Genomic DNA, 23,841 nt, shown 5'->3' on the forward strand with positions numbered 1-23,841 from the left:
CGGCCGTTAGTGCGGGTTGTTTTTCTGATTCCATGGCCCTACTCTTCCCGTGCAAAATGTGAAAGGAGAAACGGCTTGTGGAGGGGGTCCTGGGCAATGAGTCGGCGAAGAAAACTTGGGGACAGCCCTGGTCTGAAGAACACGCTGCGCCAAGCGGCGGCGGCTGAAGAATGCAGCTCGGTGGTGGACTCGGGGAAGAGGCGGCTGAGGTCGGCCCGCCGATCGGGGCTCTGCGGGGCCGGAGAGGGGCCTCTCCAGCCTTTGCCGCAGCAAGAGCAGCCTTCAGTAGCCGCTTCGTGCAGTAAAAGTAACCCCGAGGGTGAGACGTGGGCAGCGCGGCCTCCCTAGGCTTCGGCCCTGCAGCCCCACAGCCCAGTTTGCAACTGGGAAACGTGGAGTGGGAGTGGGGGTGGAGTCTGAAGGGTGTTTTTTCCCTGGGCCTCTCCGCTCGTGCGTCCAAAAACAACCCGACACACTCGCCCTAGGTCCTCGTCCCCGAGTTTGAGCACGGCCCCACTAGGTTTGATCACCCGGTTGTCGCCCCTGCCACAGGACAAGGTCGTGTGGGGTTGACCTGTTGGAGGGAGGGAGGACGGCAAAAAGTAGACAAAAAGTTCCCAGAAGTGGATCGCTGAAAGTATGATTTCTAGGCTGCCCCTCCAAGTCAGCAGTGGCGGAGCGAGGAGAAATACTTGATAGACATTTTGCCTCCTGGGAGAATTATTTCCACTTAAATTGTTTGCCTGACGTGCTCTAGAGAAGGCATCACATGAAAAGCCATAGCTATCTCTACCAAAGCCTTGCTGATGGCTCATCTCCTAATGAAAAAACCGGAAGCCCTTCTATCACGCCCCTCAGGGTAGGGCCCAGGAGTATTTCATTAGGATAAATTTTTGGTGTTCCATGTTTGAAAGATTTTTAAGAAAACCTGGTAGGAACTGAAACTCACACCAAAGCTGTTTCCTAGAGCGTGTTCTTTAGACACGGTTTTTGTTGCCTTACTGGCTTTAGTTTACTCCCATAAAGCAACACCAGAATGAACAAAAACAAATCTCTAGAAATCTGAAAAGTGATAGTAGACAAAAAGTTCCCAGAAGTGGATCGCTCAACCTTTTTAAAATAATTGGTGTAAGTTGGATAGAGTTGGTGAAAGCGGACTAAAGAGACATTTACTGAAGTTTCTGTCGGGATGCCCTTGATTGTTGAAGTGTATCTATAAATTACAGGTGGTTCCCATAGCCCCCAAGTTCCAGTGGTAAGGAATGGAGTGACTAGAGGATACAGTATTATATTTTCGTAGACCTACTAGATTATCTTAAAATACTTGCTAGTTACAATGTTAAATTTGGGAAGTATTAGAATGATTTCTTTGAGAAACAAACATTTCATTGTGAAAATTTATATTAAATTATCTCTGGGAGAAAATGATATAATTGTACTATAAATAGTAATCTTGTTAAAAGCTATTATTTGACATTGGGGTGTTATGAAGCAATGCTAAAATGCAACAATTGTTATTTTAATCTTATTTTTATGTAGAAAAGTATGAAACACCAAAGAGAGTGCTGCAATTGAATTTATTGTCATCTACCTTCAGTTCTCCTAATGATCCAGATGGACAGAATGATATCTTTTGGGATCAAAATTCTCCAATGACCAAACAGTTAGGTAATTTGTTATCAACATTTCTATCTGGGTGACTATTTGAGAAATGATTAGGATTTAACTGTTGAATTTCAGTGGGGGAACAACATCAGGAACTTTATACAGTTTGTTATTTGAGAATCTTATTTGATTGTATTGCTGCGATATGTATGTGATATCAGTGCCTAGTGATCTAAGCTGTGCTAATTGAAATTGTTTTATAATAAGTGTCCACTATTTTATAAATCCTTTTTTTTATTTAACATTTATAGAAATGTGTTTATTTCTTTAGGTAAAGGAAGAAAAAAAAAGATTTACACCACAGATAGTGATGAGATCTCACATATTGTTAATTGTATTGCTCCTCAGGTAAATATCACAGATTTATAATTTAATTTACACCACTAAGTCCTTGTATAATTCATATATATGAAAAATATTTTGTCTTTTACAATTTTTTTTTGCCAAAAATAGAGCAGCAGATATTACTTGTTCTACTACTGAAATGCAGATTTTGAAAAAAGAAACATAATGTAAGATTGGTAACTATATTTTTCTAAACATATTTTAGTTTTTTAGAGTGATGATTTGACTAGAGCTTTGTGTTTATTTTGTTTTTAATATTATTTTACAATGAATGGCATCATTTTCAAGTTACTAAAATAACACAATTGGACAATAAAAATGTAAACTTTTAAGTTTTTTTGTGATTGGTAATTGTGTACGGTCTATAGTGCAACTTTTTCCCCATTGAAACACCTCTTAATACTGTTGATTTACAAGATCATCAAGTAACTTTGTAAAGGCGCAAAAAACACTGGATTTGGAGTTCGTTCTTAGACCACCTCCTATATTGAGTGTCCTAAGCAACTAACAAGCTCTCAGAACTTCAGTTCATTTGGCCATAAGCTGGAATTACTTTCTTGTTCTCTTTATTGAATCATTATGAGGATTGTATTAGATAACAAGTCTTTGTAAATTATTTAACACTATAAATATAAGGTTATGTTAAAGTTAGTTATGGTAGTTAAATTATTTGCTGTAATAGAAACATCTGCAAAAGTTCTTTTTTCTTTAATTTCTTGTACTGCTTCAGTGGAATAGAAATACAAATTTAAGTCAGCTTCTGTTCTGAGCCTTTACTTTCCCCTCTTTTTTCCTTATTGAACAAATTTAAATTCAGAAAACATCTAATTTTGTTTAGTGTCTTCTCTGTAGGAAGGATGATAGTTTTCCTTGACACAACTATAGATAGTGACTGTATGTTGACCAAAAACGAGATGGCACTGACCCAAACTGTGGTTATGCGGAATCACAATAATCCAGTGGAGGAGACAGGAAATAAAGCTTTTCTTAATGGCTATAAAATATTCTAAATTACAACTATGATAGTCAAAACAACTCTGTTGCTACTAGCTCTACATTCCATGTTTGGCATGTCATAGAAATTCATTTTCCATATGGTTCATTAGTTGAATAGCACTTATGCCATAATACGACTTACTTCATGAGTTAACAATAGATCTTCATTAATTGTGAGTTTCACTTGAAAGAAGCATAATAAAATGTGTATGGGCTGGCCAGCCTAAACAGTGATAAAAAGATAGTTGAGCAAATTACTGGACTCTCCCTAAGTGGGCTGGAAATAATAGCTCACCTAAAGAAATGACAACAGTATACACGTGGTAACTTGTGTATCAGAAAAAATATAGTGAAATTAGTTGCTTTTAAATGTTACCCTTTTCAACTGAGTACTTTTAAAACAAAGCTTTGGTAGTTTTAAGGTCTTTTTAAAATCTTTAAAAAGTATTCTCAAAATGACATAGTATTCATGTTGTTTATTTTTAGGTGAGTTATCCTCAAATAATTATTTAAATCACCTTTATATTTTCAGAGATGGCATTTTAAAAAAATATAAGCACTTCCATTTTAATTGGATATTCACTTTCTTAAAGGATACTTTTTTATGTGAAGATGAGGGTATATTTTCCCATCATTTTTATTTTATTTATTTATTTATTTATTTATTTATTTATTTATTTTGGTGCATGCCCCTAGCAGGAACCGAACCTAGGACTCTCTGGTCCACAGGCCGACACTCCAACTGCTGAGTCAAACCAGCCAGAATCCCATCATTTTTATAAATACACATTGTACTCTTTAGGATTAAATAAAGTGTTTACATGTTTTATACAGCACCTAGATTGTCTTGTTAATTATTAATGGAGAAATTTTAAAAATAGAACACAAATAGTATGAAGTTATCATACTTTTATTCTCTAAAAATTGAATGAATTTTAAATTACTTGGTAAATGGACAAAAAAATCCATAATTAAATCATTAAGAATATTGTTTTTCCTAAATTAAGGCTGTTATTGAAACAAAGAGGGAAGAAATAATACTGAAAGTGAAATGATTGTTTTTTGGGTTTGGGGAGGGTTTGGTTGTTTGGTTTTTAGTACTTTGCAAAGTTAAAATCTAGGATCAGCCCTGGCCGGTTTGGTTCAGCGGTTAGAGCGTCGGCCTGCGGTCCTGAGAGACCCGGGTTCGGTTCCCGCTAAGGGCACGTACCTCGCTTGCAGTGTGTCCCCGGCCCTGGTTGGTTGTGCGGGTGGCAGCCACTCGATGTGTCCCTTTCACATCGATGTTTCTCTCTCTCTCTCTCTCTTCCTCTCTCTCCCTCCCACTCTACCTGAACAAAAAATGGAAAAATGTCCTCGGGTGAGGATAAAAAAAAAAAAAAAAAAATCTAGGATCAGTTGGACATCTAAGAAAACTACTTGTTGATCAATTAAGGAGTCTAGTAAATAAATATGAATCTGACATCTTTATGTCCAGCATTTTGCTAGATGCTGAACTATCATAAGAATAACTCTTAACCTTCACGTGACCTATAATCTAGTGATAACATTATTTTTACCTTGTGTGATAAATTATGTTTATTCCAGGTACTATAAAAATAGAGTAGAAAATAGTTAACCTACTTGATTTGTTGGTTTGGTTTGTAACTAATGCATAAACTCATTCTTCACTATTTTACATGATCACGTAACTGAAAAACAAAGCAAAATATACAGGACTTAAATGGCTTTTTCCCTTACCTTATTTTTTTTATCATTCTAACCTTGTACTCATCTCTGACTCAGTCCTGACTTTAACTCTATTTAAGTGTTCTTAATTCAGGTCATCATAGACTGTCCAGCTTTAAATACTGATTGTAATGGGGATAGGGAAATTTGAGGAATCAGGTGACACAGAAAGAATTCTGTATGTATCTTTCTTTATTCTTAAATCATGATGTCTGCTACACAGTTTATTTCTGATACTAATGTTTATTTTTATGAATATCTTATAGGTTGATCAGCTTTCTTTTGATAAAAGTGTGCTTTTATTATTAAATATGCATCTGTTAAATTATCAAATTACAAGAACTCAGTATTTTTTTAAAATAAGGAATTCCCAATTCTGAATGTTTTTGTTCCCTGAAACATAAATGTATCACTTCTTGTAACTTATTACCGTCCTCCAGCTTCTTATTGAAGATGGTTTAGTAAGCATCACCTTACCAGAAGATATTACTTGAAAATAATTCAACTAGTTAAAGTTTTCTTTTTTCTATTTTTCTTTCTTTTTGTTTTTTGGGTTTGTTTGTTTTGTTTTGTTTGTACTTTATTCCTCTTTTTATTTTCCCTTCTGCCAAAGGATGAAAAACCAACAACAGACTCCATGCTGGGTGTGTGGATTGGTGAATCTGCTATTCCTTGTACTCCTAATGTAGCAAAAGGAAAATCAAGAGCAAAAATCAGCTGCACAAAGTGAGTTCAAACTTTTTAGTTTTTCTGACATTCAGTGAAGTCAGTATTTTTAATATTACCCTGTTTTGGTTTTGTGAATATGTCAAAAACTTTTTCTAGTTGTTTTTTTTTTTTTTTTTTATCCTCACCTGAGGACATTTTTCCATTTTTTGTACAGATAGAGTGGGAGGGAGAGAGAGGAAGAGAGAGAGAGGGAAACATCGATGTGAAAGGGACACATCGAGTGGCTGCCACCCGCACGACCAACCAGGGCCGGGGACAAACTGCAACCGAGGTACATGCCCTTAGCGGGAACCGAACCCGGTTCTCTCCGGACCGCAGGCGGACGCTCTAACCGCTGAGCCAAACCGGCCAGGGCTTTTTCTAGTTTTGACATGTAAAATTTTGGACTTAAAATAATTACAGTGTGGTAAACATTTTAAGTTTTAACATATTAAAATATGTTAAATAACAATTGAATATTTATAATGACTTTTAGAACTTTTCTTATAATTTTTTAAAATATTTGTTTAATAGGTTAAAAACGCAAAATCAAGAGGAAGAACTTATGAAATTGGCTAAGGAATTTGATAAAAATATGGAAGAGCTAGATGAGATTCAAGAGCAAAACAAGAGAAATCATGATTTTATCCAGATGATTTCAGAAGCAGAGACTTCAAATAATTGTAAAGATAATGTACAGATGCAGTTATTACATGATGTAATTCCTAAAATAGATAATGCTGTAATAAAGAAGCCAATGAGAGAAAAGACCAAGGTATCTGTGGTAAATGATCAATGTAGCAGTCAGAAGCCATTTGACCAAAATGCTGAAGCAGCCTTTATTGCCATTTTTGATGGTTCCACTCAGAAATGCAGTGGACAGTTAAGCCAAGATCTGTCAGATACCTTATGGAACACCGTTAATACTACCTTAGGAAAGAAAAGTGCTTTGAAAGAGGAGAAAATCATTACTAATGAAACTCGGGTTACTGAAAAACTGCCAGATAAACCCACAGCATCACTTTCTCATCGAGTAGATCCTCCTGGAATGGCAAAATCTTATGTGACTTCCAATACTAAGGAGCCAGAAGCTTTTAATAAGCACATGGATGCATTTACTACTGGTGATTTTGAGGATGAGTGGGAAAACTTACTAAGTAATGAACCTTTTGTTATGCAAAATATAGAAATGTGTGAGCCTTTTTCTACCGCTGAAACAACCCAGATGGTTGATCAAAAAGAAATGTGTACTTCTAAGAGTAAAAATAATAAAAGTAACTCAAGAATAAATATAAGTTTAGGTGTTGGGTTGAGAGATTCAAAAACTTTAGTAGATGTTTCTTCAGAGATATATACCAGTGAATCAATAGATGCTGGAAAAGACAGATTTTCACCAAATTCAAATGATAAGCCAAACCAATTACTGTCCATAGGAAATAAAGTGAAATTTGAGAAATCATTCAATAAAATCATTGAAGACAAAACTCAAGATTGTGCAGTTGCATTTGACCTGACAAAAGTAAAGGAAGATATTCACACTAAACTTATTTCTAATGTGCATGCTTCTCAAAAAAAGTCTACTTTGAACACAGGATATTCTAATGAACAAAAAAATAGGTCCATTGTTAATCAGTCTTTTAAAATGCCTGCTGATCTAGTTCCTTTTGACTCTGCTGCTATGGGCAATGCAAATCAGACTAATGGATCAAAGTTGGTATCTTTCTCTGATGATTGGAATGACCCATCATTTGCCAATGAAATTGTTAAAGCATGTCATCAATTAGAGAATACCTGGGAAGCTGATGATGTAGAAGATGATTTATTATACCAAGCATGTGATGATATTGAAAGACTAACCCAGCAGCAAGACATGAGAAAGGACAGCAAGACATCAAGAAGTATACTTGAGGTTAATAATAGTTCCAGACATGGAGCCAGAAACCTGTTTACTACATCTAAACAAGGAAGTCAGTTGGTGCAATCAATGCATTTGAATATGAGCAGTGTTTCAGCACAATCATATTTATTGACAGATAGCCCACAAATAAATAAAGCAATGAAGATGCAGCAAGGGCAAAGTTGTGGAAATTCTCCAAGTTTTTTAGGTGCTACAACAAATTTGACTATATACTCTAAGAACTCAAATTGTCTGATCAAAAATCTGCCTGTCTCTTGGAATAATACTGATGTTCCAATACAAGCGAATACTTCCAAATCAGTTCTTACAAGACGTTCAAGTTTTAATGTGAATTCAGATCATATGAGTACAGAAATAGCTACTTTTAAGAAGAAATTGAATACCCAGCCTCTGACCTATAGGACCATAACAGATGAAGCTCATAATGACCTTAATAGAACAACTAGATTGTCTAAGTATACGTTTACAAAGATAAAAAATTCTCAAATTCTATCCCAGATTAATCAAAATTGTATAACAGGAAGTTTCTCTGATACCAGAATTACACAGAGTTTGGAGAAAAACAAAACTGACAACTCATTATGTGGAAAGACTGTTCAACAGCAATCTTTGATGAAACCTGAATCTTTGAAACAGTCTTCAAAAGGTATGTATGAAGTCATTTTCTTTGAAAGGTTATTATCTTGGAAATTAGCCAAACTTGGTTTTTTTATTGTTGTATTTAATTTGCATAATATTTATGTTTTCAAAAGACTCTAATGTTTTACCATTTAATATAGTGACTGGCATGTAGTAGGCTTTCACTATATATTTGATGTTTTCTGAAAAATTGTATGTTAGATACATATATTACTGTATGAGATGGTGTTTATGAAATGACTCATTGTTTTAAAACTTGAGTAATCTTACTCCTATATTTAGCAGAACATTGAGGTGAATAATATTTGAAAATTTAGGGTCATTTTAATTAAACACCTCCTCTAGTCTAGTACCTAGTATAAAACTGTTAATTTTGATAAGAATTCTGATTACTTAGTACAACCTGTCTTCTTTCATTCTTCGGATTCCTCTTTATACAAATTATCCTTTCCATCAAGTTCTATTGTTTCTACCACAAAAAAATACATCTCAAAATTGTCCAATTTTCTCACTCTACTGCTACCACCCTTTCTGAGCCAATACTTACTGACTAGACTACTGCAGTTCTTTTATCTGTCCCCTTTCAATTCTAATCTCCAAGCAGCAGAATGATCTTTTACAAACAAATAGGTAAACAACACATTCCTATGCTTAACCACACCTTCAGTGGCTGACTGCGTATTTCCAATAAAGTTTGGACTTGACACTGTGATCTACAAAGCCTTGATTATCTCTCCTTAACTTGCCCGCCCTCTTTTTACCCTTGCCTGCTAAGCTTCAACTATACCAGCAGTCTTCCAGTTCCTCAAAAGAAATAGGTTCTCTCTTAGATCAGGATCTTTGACTATACTATTCCCAACTAAAACTACTCCCCAACATTTGCCCCCCGACCCCTTGGGTGGTACTTTTTTATCCCTAGGTCTCAGTTTAAGTATTACCTACTCTCTCACAGAGGCCTTCCTTGAACAATCTGTATAAGTAAATCTTTTCCTTGTTATTTTCCATCATGTCTCTTATTTCCTTCACTTTTTGTTGTTGTTGTTGTTAATCCACACCCAAGGATATTTCCCTTGATTTTTAGAGACAGTAGAAGGGAGGGAGGTAGAAAGAGAGAGAGAAACATTGATGTGAGAGAGACAAATCAATTGGTTGCCTCCCACATGCCCCTCAACTGGGGCAGGGATTAAACCTGCAACCCAGCTACATGCCCCTGACCGGGAATCAAACCCGAGACCCTTTGGTGTTTGGGCCGACACTCTAACTATTGAGCTACAGCGCTTTCCTTCACCTATTTTAGTCACAATTAAATATTAATTACCGTCTTATAGAATACTTTGGCTTACCATAGCATCTGCCACTTAGAAGATGTTTAATAAATATTTGAGTGAACACCATGCAAAATAATGTAAAAGGTCTGCTATTCACTGATATTGTAATATTTTTTAAAAGGGAATATGTCTGGTGTAACTACCGGACTTCTTAATGCCCAGTGCTTTTTCTCAGCTTTACGGCTGCAGATGCTGTTTTCTGCACTAGGAATAGTGCCCCCACGTACCTATACCAAATCTGCCAGGCCATTTTCTCCTTGTCCTTGTATGTGTTTTCAACCACCTTCAGAATGATTTACATTCACTTTCTCCAATACCCAGTGCTAACCTCTGTTACAGCATTTTGTATACTGAATTGTAATTATAGATTTTATTAGTCTCCCTCACTTAGAGCTGACATTGGGTACCTTATCTGTTATGTACATTAATGCTAATATGAGAAAGTTTTTTTTGTTTGTTTCTTTTAACATTAAATCTTTTTAGATTGTAGATAACGCTTTTGTTGGTATTACTGTTAGAATGTTTCTGTTTAAGTTATCCCTCCCCTTTTTATAAAACAAATTATAAAAGTCCTCTGTTTCTCCTTTCCCACAACTATTTCCCAGGAAAAACCACTGGTAACAGTTTGGAAGACATCATGTAACATTTTTTGTGCGTATAAAAATGTGTGTGTATACCTGTAGGTTTGTTTGTATAGATGGAATTAAATGCTATGTACCCAGTATTTGACAACTTGGTTTTACCTTCACTTAATATAACTATCTTTTCTTTTAGTACATATAGATTTGCTTCAGTCCCTTTAACATACTGTGTAGTATGTCATTATATGGATGTGACAGTATATTTAACTGTATATATATATCTATTGATGGAAATTTAGTTTGGTTGCAATTTTTTGCATTATAAACAATCTTCCAGTAAATACTCTTCTACATAAATTTCTGCATGTTCTTGTAAATATATCTGTTAATTACTAAAAAAAAAATTAATGAAGGCGAGAGAATGTTTTGAATTTTGATGGCTACCAAATCTTCCCAAAAGTTACATCAATTTATATGCTTATCAATACTGACAGAGGATATATCTCTACATTATGGCCCAAACTAAGTATTTTAAAACTTTAAGAATTGTCTATCTATGCCCTGGCTGGTGTGGCTCAATTGGTTGGGCATCATCCCGTGCACTGAAAGGTTGCCAGGTCAGTTCCAGGTCACCGCCCATGCCTGGGTTGCAGGCTTGATCCCTGGTAGAGGGTATGCAGGAGATGGCCCATCAGTGTTTTGCTCTCTCATTGATGTGTTTCTCTCTCTCTCTCTCTTTCTCTCTCCCTCCCCCTTTCCTCTCTAAAAATCAATTAAAAAATCTTTAATAAAGTTAAAAAGAATTGCCAATTTAAAATATGTTGTATATTCCAATAAATGTAATTAATTGACTCATACTTACCAAATGAATATATTTACATATAGTTATAATTCTATAAAAGACTAAATCTCTTTAGAATGTTTGAGTTTTCTCAAAACTCTGCATTTTTTATGGATGAGTAATCTGCCTTTCAGTTTACCTTAGCTATTTTTGTTTTGAGTATTTATAGCATCTAATATTCTTTTTTTCCCCAGTATGTTTTTTATTGATTTTAGAAAGAAGAAGGGGGGAGGGAGAGAGTGAGAGAAACATCAGTGTGATAGAGAAACAGTGATTGACTGCTTCCCATATGCACCCCAACCCAGCCAGGGATCGAGCCCACAGCCTGGGCAGGGAGTTGAACCAGTGACCTTTCAGTGCAGGAGACCACACTCAACCAACTGAGCCACACTCATCAGAGCATATAGCATCTGATGTGCTAATGAATATTAACCTTCTTGATATTTTCTATCGCTTCTACTTCCTTTCACTTTATGTAACAAACTACTCTCCAGAGAATGTTTTTGTAACAAAACCCATTTAAGAACCTCATTCTTTGAAGGCAGAGCTTGGCAAACAATGACCTGGCCAATCCAGCCTATGCGGCCTGTTTTTGTACAGCCAGCATGCTAATATGGTTTTTGCATTATAAATGGTTAAATCAAAAGAAGAAGAATATTTCATGACTTGAAAATTGTAATCAATTCTAATTTTATTGTCCCTACACAAGTTTGTATTTGAATGGAGCCACATCATTTGTTCATGTATTGTCTTTGGCTGTTCTCATGCTCCAATGACAGAGTCGAGCAGTTAGAAGAGATTTTATGACCCGCAAAGTTTAATATATTTACTTTCTGGTCCATTACCAAAAAAAAAAAAATTTGCTGACCCCTGCTTTAGCTTAAAGATAAGGAGCCACTTTCGCTTTGTACCTTGCAATAGTTTGAGACTTTGCTGTGTATTTTTATTGCAGATTGAGTTAAAGGAAGGAGAAATGGATGACTCTCTCTAAGTCAAATTTTCATGGTGTGACTTTATTATATCCTTTGAAATTATTTTCCAGAATATCACCAAGCCAACTGTAAGACCAGTTTTAGGGAGCTATGTTCTTTTCTTTCGTCATAGATTATTAACCTGTGTTCCTTTCAAATGTATGGTCAATTGAATGTAAACTGTGTGTATGTATTCTGAGTTTTTTGTGTTTCTCAGGTTTGAGACTAAAGTATTAGATTATTAGTCTAGCTAATTTTAAGTATCTTGTAGTATCTTTCTGTAAGGAAAAAAAAAGCTACACTCTGAGATAATTAGTTTAGGAGTTAAAAGGCATCAGAATCATTAGGAAGTTTATTTGAAAGATATATCTCTTACCCTGAACACCCACTCCCATTCAAATAATACTAAGAAAGAAAGGGAAGACAGGTGACATATTTTAGACATACACTTCCCTTAGTTAACAAGAGAAATGTCTCATAACAAATTCGGGACCTTTGTTTAGATGTCAGTGTAAATAATATTTCTCTGCCGGCAGTACTACAGATTCTTCTCAGAAAGGCAGATGTTATAACAAACAGTTTTACAAATACAAAACAAGGTCACTTAAATATGTATTAAGGTCATGGTCTTAATTTTAAGACATTTAAATGAGGGAATATGTTTGCTATTTAAAGTTTGATTCTTATTAACATTAATATCTATTATTTTAGTGCAAAGTGACTTAACTATTGAATTAAATTCATTATATTTATGGCTCAGTATTTTGACAGAGGTAGAATTGGATGTTTTATTAAAATAGAACTTATTTTGATTTAATTTAAAACATTGTTTATTTTGTAGTGTGTTTATCTAAAGTGTGCTGCATAATATATCAGAATGCTTCACATTAAGACTTTCAAATTGAAGATTTTATTCAGATACTCTGCTTTTTAAAATAATTTCCTAGTGTTTATATAAAATGTGTTCTCCAAATAAAAAGATAATATCTGACAGTGAATTACATGTTTATTGACATGCTTGATTTTACTCTATCATGCTAAAATATTTATCCTGGATGGCTGAAATGAAATCTTGGAGTTCTGAAGACTTGAATATGAATATAGCTTATCTTATAAATACATTATTTGAGGTATTGGTATCTATATAATTCATTTTATTTTAAATACTTTAAGATTCCAGTTTGGTTTTAAAATGTATTTGTTTGTTCTATAAATTAGATGTCATTATTCACAGAATTATTTGCTGGATGGTCAAAATGTACCATTTTTAATCATGAATTTTATCAGTGATCAGTGATTGGTTTTTTTTCGGCCTACAGCATTATGTCTGTACTTGGAATCTTATATTTAGTAGTTTAGTGTGATTTAATAGCCAAACCAATGTGGCAAATCTGGGTAATAAAAACGTGAAAATTAAAACTCATATTAACAATGACCTTACGGCTCATAAAACTAGTATCTGTATTTTAATTTTTAGAGGAAGAAGAGAAAAATAGAAAGTATTCTCCTGAAGAAATTCAGAGAAAAAGACAAGAAGCACTGGTTCGAAGAATGGCCAAAGCACAAGCGTCATCTGTGAGAGCAGCTCCCCCTTAACTTCATCTCTTTAGTGAATAGTAGTTGGAAGACTCCACAAAGACACTTGATACCTATCGATGATAGGAACATTGTTCTTGATTTCTCTGTGAGAAATTTAATGCTGAGTTATAAAGCATGGACTTCTACTTTATTTTTATTTAATAAATCATGGTTGCATTGGTCAGTGAAACCTTTCCTTGGAGATGCATGTGAAAGTAATTCCATGTAAGTTTTGGAAGTTTAGGAAGGTTAATAATTATGAATTATAAGGAGGAAAGGTTATATTTTTTTAAATACTGTGATTGCAGAGGACCATCAAAAATAGGTTATTTACTTAATTTTGTATTGTAATAAGTCTTTTCCTAATACAAAGCTTCAATTTACTAAGTTCAAGGAGACTTAGTTCAAATTTACTAAGTTTGTACTTTGAGTAACTAACTGTTCCTTAAGTTTTTTATGCATTTCTGAAGTTTGATACTTTCATATTCTTAGGAACATGGTTGATAGGAAATAAAGGACTCAGTTTATTTGTAAGGAAATTACTGTTTTCATTTTCCAAACTGAAATAGATTTGAATGTGAATTTTGTAAAATGTTATGCATTTTGGAAACTTTCCACCATTTTTACAAAAAAATGCTGATTTAAGACATTTTGTTTAGAAAAAAGTGGGTTGGCAATATAAATAATGTAGCATCATTAACATTTAGAACTGTCGGAGCTTTAGATATCATTGACCCAACTTCTTTACTGTATAGGTAAGAAATGGATATTGTTATGCTGAAAGCCACAAGGCAAGTTAAAGCTGTACTGGGATTAGAATGATTTCTTTCATTCTGATGGCTACCTAAACAATTGTACCATTTCCTTCAGAGTATTAATACATAAAATAATTTGTTTTGCTCTTTATTATTTTATAGTATAAAACTAGAGTAAGTAACAAAGTACATTAAGGACTATTTAAATATGATGCTTATTATTTCTTTCTTTTGGTTTTTTAATACCCAAGGATATTCTTAGTGATTTTAGAAAGAGAGAAACGTCATTTGGATGCCTCCCATACACACCCCAAACGGGGGTCAAGCCCATAACCTGCGTATGTGCTCTGACCGGTAATTGATCCTTTTTGGTTTATGGGTGATGCTCCAACCAACTGAGCCACCCAGCCAGGACACGAATTGTTTTTTTTTATTAAAGAATGAATCATTCTATGGTATGAAAATGAGAATATCTTTTGTGTTTTTCTATAACTGTAATTTCCCTTGATTAATTTACTGACTTTATTAATTTGTTCTCTGTTACTCTTTTTTTTCTTTTTCTTTTTGCCTGTTTGGAATTTGCTAAGCCAGAAGTAAAATCTAAGCATAGGGCATGGAAGGCAATAAGGATGCTCTCTTCATCCCCAGTGGATTTAGGAGACCTGAGGAAAGTTATAGATGGGAATTACCTATTAAGTTGTTTACCACTATTCAGGTGTCTTTTCACTCTGATAATTTTGAAATAATTAAATGCATTTTAAGGTATTGCTATATAGAGACATCATTTTGAAAATTGTATTTTCATATGTACAGGAGTGGACAAAAGTAGATTTTCAGTTCATATGGGAAAAGACATACAGGTTATGATTATTATAGGTCAAACTGTGCTTTGGATACCTCTCCCTCTGCCTGCCGTTACCTTCGTCTAGAGTGCCTTTAGCCTATTCTGTCCAGTTCCACACAAACCAGTGCCAGAGAATTGAAGAGGTGGACTGTTTCCCAGTTCATTCTATGAGGTAACCATTATCTGGATACTAAAACCTGAAACACATTAAAAGAAAACTAAAAACCAATATCCCTCATGAGCATAAATGCAAACATTCTAAACAATTTTTTTAGTAAAGGAAATCCAACATTATGTAAAAATAATGATGCTTCATGACCAAATGGCATTTATCCCAAGAATACAGGGTTGGTTTTTAACACTTGAAAGCCAACTAAATTCACTATATCAACAACTATAAAATAAAAGTTAGTAGATTGAAAAGAAACTTCCTCAATCTGATTAAGAGCAGCTACAAAATATAAAAACATATATAGGTAACATGATATGGTTAAACTGTTTCCGTCCTAAGGTTGGGAATGAGACAGTGGTATCTGCTCTCATTGTTTGTAGTCACTATTGTACTGGAGGTTCGTTAGGCAAGAAAAATATATCTAGATTGAAAAGAAGATGTATAACTATATTTGCAGACAACATGATCACCTGTTTAGAAAAGTCAGTATAATCTATAAAAAATGCTACTAGAAGTAATACATTTACCAAAGTTAACAGGATTCAACATTGATACACAAAAGTAAATTACATTTCTATATCTAGCAACAAATGAAATTGAAGTAAAATACTATTTATAAATGTTTCCCCTTTTTTAATTTATAGGGGTAACACTGATTAACAGTTGCACAATTCTACAACACCTCATCTATACACTGTATTGTTTGTTCACCACCCCAAGTCAAGTCTCCATCCATCACCATTAAAAAATATAGAGTACTTAGAGATAAACTTAACAAAAGATGGGGAAGACTTGTAGACTGAAAAAATCTAAAACTTTGCTGAAAGAAAGACCTAGATAATACCATGTGCATAATTCAGAAGACAAGACCGAGATACCAGTTCTCCCCAAATGTATAGATTTGACCCAGTCCCAATCAAAATATCAACAGCCAATTTTCTATAGAAACACAAACTTGACAATTTATATGGAAATGACTTAAAATGACCAAATATGGCTTTGAAAGAATAAAATTGGAACACTAACTACCTGATTTCAAGATGTGTAAGTAAAGCTTTAGAAATCAAGACTGGTGGTGACATGCAGATGGACAAATAGACCAGTGAGACAGTTTATAAGTAGATTCACACATACATGAACAAGTGAATTTTGACAAAGGTACAAAGGCAACTTAAGAGAAAATATTTTTAATAGATTGTGCTGTAATGAATACCATATGCAAAAAATCCACTTTGTACTTCATGCCATACAAAAATAAAAAATGTGTCAAGACCTAAATATGAAACTTTATAAACTGATAAGAAAACAGAAGAAATTGACTTTGCATTGCCTAAAGTTTTAAATATGACACCAAAAACAGTTCATAAAAGAAATTGAATAGGAATTCATCAAAATTAAGATACTACTGCTCTTCAAAAAAATGAAGATATTCAGCATGGGTGCCAAGGCTATTCAATAGGGAAAGTAATCTTTTCCACAAGTGATGCTAGGACAAGTGGATACTGACATGCAAAAGAATTAAGTTGAAGTCCTACCTCACACCATATAAAAAATTACTGAACATGGATCCTTGGCCTAAATGTAAGCTAAAATTACAAAACTGTTAGAAGAAAACATGGGAGTAGGCAACAGTTCCTTAATACACAAAAGTCACAAGACAAAAGAGTTTGTGTTTCATCCAGATTAAAAACTTGTGCTTCAAAAGATACCATCAGAAGAAAGAAAAATCTTTGCAAATCACATATGTACTGATTAAGGAAATATAAATTTCTCTTAAAACTCAACATTATGACAGAACAACATGAAGGTGAGGAAGGAGCAAAAGATTTGAACAGCCAATTCATCAAGAAGATATACAGGTGGCATATAAGCACATGAAAAGTTCATCAATCACTAGTTGTTAGGAAAATGAAAAAACCACAACGAGATCACATGATTAAAGTTAAAAAGATTTGACTATGCCAAGAATTGGTAACATCTGGAGGGACTGGAACTTTTGTGCTGATAGCAATATAAAATGGTAAAAATGGTTTTATGATTTATCTAAAACGAAAATGCAAACTAATGTGACATCATTAACCGGACGGGAGGAGTAGGGAAGGATGAATGAGGGATAACAAACTCAGGGGGATGGATATGTTTACTGTGTATACATCAAAATGTATAAAGTTGTACTCTTGAGGTATGCAATTTATTGTATGTCAAATATACCTCAAAACTGCTTATTAAAAATAAAGTTAGTTGTATTTGTACACTCATGTTCATAGCAACATTATTCACAATAACTAAAACACAGAAGCCACCCAGTGTTTATCAAGTGGTGAATGGATAAGCAAAATGTGCCATGTATATACAGTGGCCATATTAGCCTCTGAAAGGAAGGAAATTCTACATGCTACAGCATGGATGAACCTTGAGGAGATTAGTAGGCTAAGTGAAACAAGCTAAAGACATACTATATGATTCCACTTATATGAAATAGAGTTGTCAAAATCAGAGAGACAAAGTAGAATGGTGGTTGCCAAGGGCTGAGGTTAGGAGGGAGTGGGGAGTTACAGTTTAATGGGTTTAGAGTTGCAGTTCTACAAGATCAGAAGAGTTCTGGAGATGGATGATTGTGATGAGTTGTTTCCTAGGCATTTTACAGTATGACAACACTGCTCACACCCAGAGTTTGGACAATAGGACCAGAGCTTAGGATTCCTACCTCAAGTTCCTTCTTTATTTTTCCTGAAGTACCATTTAAAATAACCATTTAGAGAGCCAAATCCATGAAAAATTGGTGACCTCTGCCTCAACTATCTTATAGTAATAGGTGCTTGCTGCCAGGATCTCTATCCCCTGCTCACTCATGACCTGCGATGGAGGACTGCGCTTCCCCTGGCTCACTGTGCCCTTCCACTCCTCTCATTTCTAGGATCTGTAAGTAATAAGTCTTGTGACTTTCCTTTCTTTCTATGAGTGTACTGAAATGGCCTTTAATCAAAATGACCCCTGGGTTTTCATTTTCCCAAAATGGGAACTCTGATGCTGAGGAAACTTGTCAACCTCTTTGGGTGGCTCATTCAGCAGGTCATACTCTGCATGTTCTTGATTTAATGCACCAGCTATGAGCCCCCCAACACAGTGGTGATGTTGCAAAACATTATGAATGCATTTAATACCACTGAACTCACCACTTAAAATGGTTAAGGTGATAAATTTTGTGTAATTTACCATAATAAAAATGTGAAATAAATGTAGAATATGAAATTTGGTATATTGAAATCAATTGGTATATTTTGTACTTTGAATAGATCTTTTACTCATGTAAAATACCATCATTCAGTGGTCGTTTGGAACATAAAGATTCAGAGTTATGCATATCTTCCAAAAGCTAACACATTATACCTGCCTAACTATCACCAGTAATCTCAAGAAATGTCTTCCATGTATTAAAAAGCTGTCAAGCTCATGGTTGCTGTAATCATGTTTTTCAATATTCCAAATTTTACTTGAAAGCTTGACTTTTATCATTGACAAAAAAAAAAAAAAAAAAAGTTTGTTGTTTTCCTCAAAGTAACAGATAATGTATGCCAAATATCTAAATCTGAAGAGCCATACTTTGTCAGTCATTCTTTCAAGAAAATGGTATTCCATGTAAAAAAAGCAACTAATTAAGCTTGCACCATTGTTTGAGGCAATGCCACACATTAATATGCAGCAAACGGGTTTTTTTTGTGCATGTATACTTCCCATTTATCTTACAGAATATTAAAAAGACATATACTCAGGAGTTAAAATCTGATAAAATTAATAATTATTATTGTTTCATCATAGGCATTAAGTGAAATGCCTTTTTTTTTTCTTTATTGATTTTAGAGAGAGAGGAAGGGAGAGGGAGAGAGAGAGAGATATTGATGAGATAGGACATTGAATGGCCGCCTCCTGCATGCCCCCCCACTGGGGATTTGGCCCACAATCTGGTCACGTGCCCTGACCGGGAATCGAACCAGTGACCTCTTGGTGCATGGGTCGATGCTCAACCACTGAGCCACACTAGCCGGGCAAGTGAAATGCCTTTTTAAACAATTTTATTGACTTTATTGGGGTGACACTGGTTAATAAAATTGTATAGGTTTCAAGTATACAATTTCAAGTATACAAGTTAAGTCTCTTTCTGTCACCATTTATCCCCTCTTTACCCTCTTCTACCTCTTCCCACCCCCCTTGTCCTCGTCTGCATCTATGAATTTTGTTTTGTTTGTTTTGCTTAATCCCTTTACCTTGTTCACCCAGATCTCTAATCCTTCTCCCCTCTGACAGCCATCAGCCTGTTTTCTGTACCTATGAGTCTGTTTCTATTTTGTTTGTTTGTTTATTTTGTACATCAAATTCCATATATAACTGAAGTCATATGGTATTTGTCTTCCTCTTATTGGCTTATTTCACTTAGCATAATACTCTCTAGGTCCATCCATGCTGTCACAAGAGGTAAGATTTCCTTCTTTTTTACAGCAGAGTATTCCATCGTGTAAAAATGTACCAATGCTTTTTTTTCCCCTCCATTTTTTGTTCAGATAGAGTGGGAGGGAGGGAGGGAGAGAGAGAGAGAGAGAGAGAGAGAGAGAGAGAGAAACATCAACGTGAAAGGGACATATCAAGTGGCCGCCACCTGCACAACCCAACCAGGGCCAGGGACAAACTACAACGGAGGTACGCGCCCTTAGCGGAAACCGAACCCAGGTCTCTCCCTACTGCAGGCCAACGCTCTAATCGCTGAGCCAGACCGGCCAGGGCTACCAATGCTTTTCTATCCACTCTTCTACTGATGGGCACTTGGGCTGCTTCCAAATCTTGGCTATTATAAATAATGCTGCAATGAGCATAGTGGTATATGTATTCTTTCAAATTGGTGTTTTGGGTTCCTTTGGATATATTCCTAGAATTAGAATCACTGGATCATAAGGCAATTTCATTTTTTATTTTTTGAGGTAACTTCATACTACTTTCCACAGTGGCCGCAACCAGTCTGCATTCCAACCAAGAGCACGAAAGGGTTCCCTTTTCTCCACATCCTCACCAACACATGTTGTTTGTTGATTTATTGATGATAGCCATTATGACAGGTGTGAAGTGGTGTCTCCTTGTGGTTTTAATTTGCATTTCTCTGATGATTAGTGACATTGAAAATTTTTTAATATGTCTATTGGCCACCAGTATATCCTCTTTGGAGAATTGTCTATTCAGATCCATAGCTCATTTTTTATTTGGATTGTTTGTTATTTTTGGTGTTGAGTGGTATAAGTTTGTGTGTGTGTGTGTGTGTGTGTGTGTGTGTGTGTGTGTGTATAAAATTTTGGATATTAACCCCTTAAGAAATGTATCATTGGTAAATATGTTCTCCCATTCGGTTGGTTGTCTTTTCATTTTGTTGATAGTTTTCTTTGCTGTGCAAACCCTTTTTAGTTTTATGTAGTCTCATTTGTTTTTCTTTGCTTCCCTTGCCTGAGGAGATATTTCAGCAAAAAAAAAAAAATATATTGCTACAAAAAATGTCCAAGGTTTTACTGCTTATGTTTTCTTCTTGGATTTTGTTGGTTTTGAATCTTACATTTAGGTCTTTAATCTATTTTGACTTTATTCTTGTGCATGGTGTACGAAGGTGGTCTAGTTTCATTTTTTTGCATGTATCTGTTTAATTTTCCCAGCACCATTTATTGAAAGACTGTCTTTAGCCCATTGTGTGTTCTTGCCATTTTTGTCAAATATCAATTGACCACAAAGGTATGGGTCTGGTTCTGGGCTCTCTATTCTGTATCATTGATCTATATGTCTGTTTTTATGCCAGTACCATGATGTTTTGATTACTATGGCCTTGTACTATAGTTTGATATCAGGTAGTGTGATTCCTCCAACTTTGTTCTTCTTTCTCAAGATTGCTGTGGCTATTCGAGGTCCTTTGTGGTTTCATATAAATTTCTGGAATATTTCTTCTAGTTCTATGAAATACGTCATTGGTATCTTGATAGGAATTGCATTGCACGTATAGATTGCTTTGGGTAGTATGGACATTTTAAAGATGCTAAGTCTTCCTATCCATGAACATGGTATATATTTCCATTTATTTGTATCTTTTTCCATTTCTTTCCTCAGCGTCTTATAATTTTCTGAGCATAGGTCTTTTTAAATTTATTGAGATTTGTTTTGTGTTCTAACATGAGGTTTATCCTAGAAAATGTTCCATGTTTACTTGAAAATAATATATATTCTGCTGCTTTGGGATGAAATGCTCTGAAGATATCAGTTAACTCCATCTGGTCTAATGTATCATTTAAGGTCAATTATTTCCTTGTTGATTTTCTGTCTGGAAGATCTATCAATTGATGTCAATGTTAAAATCCTCTAATATAACTGTATTATTGTTGATCTCTCCCTTTATGTTCATGAAGATCTGCTTTATATATTAGGTATTCGTTCTATGTTGGGTGCATAAATATTTACAAGCATTATATCTTCTTGTATTAATCCTTTGATCATTATGTAATGTCCTTTGTCTCCTGTTATACCCTTTGTTTTAAAGTCTATTTTGTCAGATATAAGCATTTCTGCCCCAGCTTTTTTTTTATTTCCACTTGCAAGAACTACTTTTTTTTCATTCCTTTACTTTTAGTCTGTGTGTATCTTTCATTCTGAGGAGTGTATCTTGTAGACAGCATATATGTGGGTCTTAATTTCTTATCCATTTAGTTATCCTACATGTTTTTATTGGAGCAATTAAGTCATTTACATTTAAAGTGATTATTAATAGGTACTTATTACAATTTTATTCCTTATAACTATGTTCCTCTGGCTTGGTGTAATGAACTCCTTTAGCTATTTCTTGTCTAAGAAGTTCTTTATTTCTACTTCAATTTTAAAAGATAGCCTTGCTGGGTAAAGTAGTCTTTGTTGTAGGTCTTGCTTTTCATCAATTTGAATATTTCAGGCCAATCCCATCTGGCCTTTAATGTTTCTGTTGCAAAATCAGCTGACAGTTTTATGGGAGCTCCCTTTGATAGGTAGGTATTTTTTTCTTGCTGCTTCTAAGATTCTCACTTTGTCTTTATTAACCTTTGCCATTTTAATTATGATGTGTCTTGGTGTGGTCCTCTTTGGGTTCATCTTGTTTGGGACTCTCTACACTTTCTGGACATGTGTGTCTTTTTCCTTCACCAGATTAAGTAAGTTTTTAGTCATTATTTCTTCAAATCACTTCTCCATCTCTTACTCTGCCTTTTCCTCTTCTGGTACCTCTGTGATGCAGATGTACTTATACTTCATATTGTCCCACGTGTCCCTTAAACTCTCTTCATTTTTCAAAATTATTTTTTCTCTTTGCTGATTGGGTATTTTCTGCTACTTTCTCTTCCATATCGCTGATTGGATTTTCTGCTTCATTTAACCGTTTATCCCTTCTAGTATGTTCTTCTTTTCAGATATTGTTTTTGTCATTTCTGACTGGTTCTTTTAGTTTTTATTTCCCTTTTCATGCTGTTACAGTTTTCACTAAGTTTCTTGTAGTTCTCATTAAGTTTCTTGTGCATCCTTATGACCATTTTTCTAAACACTGTATCTGGTTAATTGCTGCCTCCATTTCAATGATTTATTTTTCTGGGGAGTTCTCCTGGTTTTTCATTTGGGGCATGTTTCTTTGTCTCCAATTTTGCACTCCTCTTTGTGTGGGGGGGTTTTTTCCTCTTCTTCTTTATATTAGGTAGATCTGCTATGTCTCCCAGTCTTGGCAGGTTTGTCTTTTATAGTAAGTGTCCTGTGGGGTCCAGTGGTGCAGTTTCCTTGATCACCTTAGTTGGGTGCTCCAGGATTGTCTCTTGTATGGGTTGTGTGATTCCTCCTGTTGCAATTGAGTCTTGATTGCTATTGGTCCATTTGTGTGCAGGTTCAATCCTCAGGCTGGCTGCCTGTGAGGATCAACCGTGACCACAGTGTAGGAACTGCTGACCTACACAGTGTAGGTACTGACCACACTAAGTAGAATTTGTCCATTATAACTATTTAATAATGATTGAGGAAATCTTTACCTCTAATCCTTTCTTTAGTAAAAAGTCTTATTTCATAATTTTTTACTGATGGATGGTTCTATTTTCTAATATGTTTACATCTTTTTTACTTCCTTGAACCTTATTGCAATGTTAAGTTCTTCCGTATGAAACATCCCAGGTGGCGCTTCCATCATTCATAAATATTAGTGTGTGAAGTACAGGAGGCAGACTTATAACATTGGCAGGAGTGGGCAACATTTCAATAACTTATTTTTTGTCAGATATTTTGCTATGTGCTTTGCAAGTTTAGTGTTACTTCATTGTTACAACTGCCCAGTGACATTATTCCCAGGTCAGAGATGAAGAGACAGGGACTCAGCCTAAGTGTCCTGAGCTATCCTCAATTTTTTTTTTTCCTTTATTGATTTTAGAGAGAGAGGAAGTGAGAGGAAGAGAGAGAGATAGAAACATCGATGAGAGAGAACATTGATTGACCATCTCCTACATTCTCCCCACTGGGGATCTGGCCCACAACCCGGGCATGTGTCCTGACCAGGAATCGAATCTGTGACCTCTTGATGCATGGGTCAAATCTCAACCACTGAGCCACACCAGCCGGACGCTATCCTCAATTTTTAAGAACATTGCAGGCTGACCCCAAATCTCATGCTCTTTTCACAGTAATTATTTTTTACTTTACATATTCCACAGTTACTGTGTGTATTCTTTTTAAAATTTGTTTAAATTGATT

The 23,841-nt window shown here is 35.0% G+C and overlaps 1 protein-coding gene across 5 annotated transcripts; it reads left to right on the forward strand.

Moving 5' to 3' along the window:
* On the forward strand, nucleotides 1-23,059 carry ETAA1 (ETAA1 activator of ATR kinase). Of its 5 annotated transcripts, XM_036263495.1 has the most exons (9): nucleotides 1-319; nucleotides 1,540-1,668; nucleotides 1,937-2,013; nucleotides 5,348-5,460; nucleotides 5,977-8,006; nucleotides 13,198-13,295; nucleotides 14,930-15,069; nucleotides 17,879-17,991; nucleotides 22,988-23,059. In XM_036263495.1, the coding sequence occupies exons 1-8, from the start codon at nucleotides 97-99 to the stop codon at nucleotides 17,922-17,924; spliced, it is 2,856 nt and encodes a 951-aa protein (XP_036119388.1). In that variant the 5' UTR covers nucleotides 1-96; the 3' UTR covers nucleotides 17,925-17,991; nucleotides 22,988-23,059. The 5 variants fall into 5 exon arrangements, with proteins under 5 accessions (XP_036119388.1, XP_036119389.1, XP_036119392.1 ...); XM_036263496.1 differs by lacking the exons at nucleotides 14,930-15,069; nucleotides 17,879-17,991; nucleotides 22,988-23,059 and adding exons at nucleotides 9,933-9,978; nucleotides 11,702-11,809 and having other exon boundaries at nucleotides 5,342-5,460; nucleotides 13,198-13,309; XM_036263499.1 differs by lacking the exons at nucleotides 14,930-15,069; nucleotides 17,879-17,991; nucleotides 22,988-23,059 and adding an exon at nucleotides 11,702-11,756 and having other exon boundaries at nucleotides 5,342-5,460; nucleotides 13,198-13,228.
* The last annotated feature ends 782 nt before the right edge of the window (nucleotides 23,060-23,841 follow it).

The sequence above is a fragment of the Molossus molossus genome, unplaced genomic scaffold (assembly GCF_014108415.1).
Source record: "Molossus molossus isolate mMolMol1 unplaced genomic scaffold, mMolMol1.p scaffold_m16_p_15, whole genome shotgun sequence".
Taxonomy (NCBI): Eukaryota; Metazoa; Chordata; class Mammalia; order Chiroptera; family Molossidae; genus Molossus; species Molossus molossus.

Bases quoted from the DNA above. Each gene is read 5' to 3' on its own strand.
- ETAA1 (XM_036263495.1), top strand. From the start codon at position 97: ATGAGTCGGCGAAGAAAACTTGGGGACAGCCCTGGTCTGAAGAACACG. The intron at 320-1,539 runs GTGAGACGTGGG...ATTTTTATGTAG, and splicing joins CAGTAAAAGTAACCCCGAGG to AAAAGTATGAAACACCAAAG. The intron at 15,070-17,878 runs GTAACCATTATC...ACTATCTTATAG, and splicing joins TTCCCAGTTCATTCTATGAG to TAATAGGTGCTTGCTGCCAG.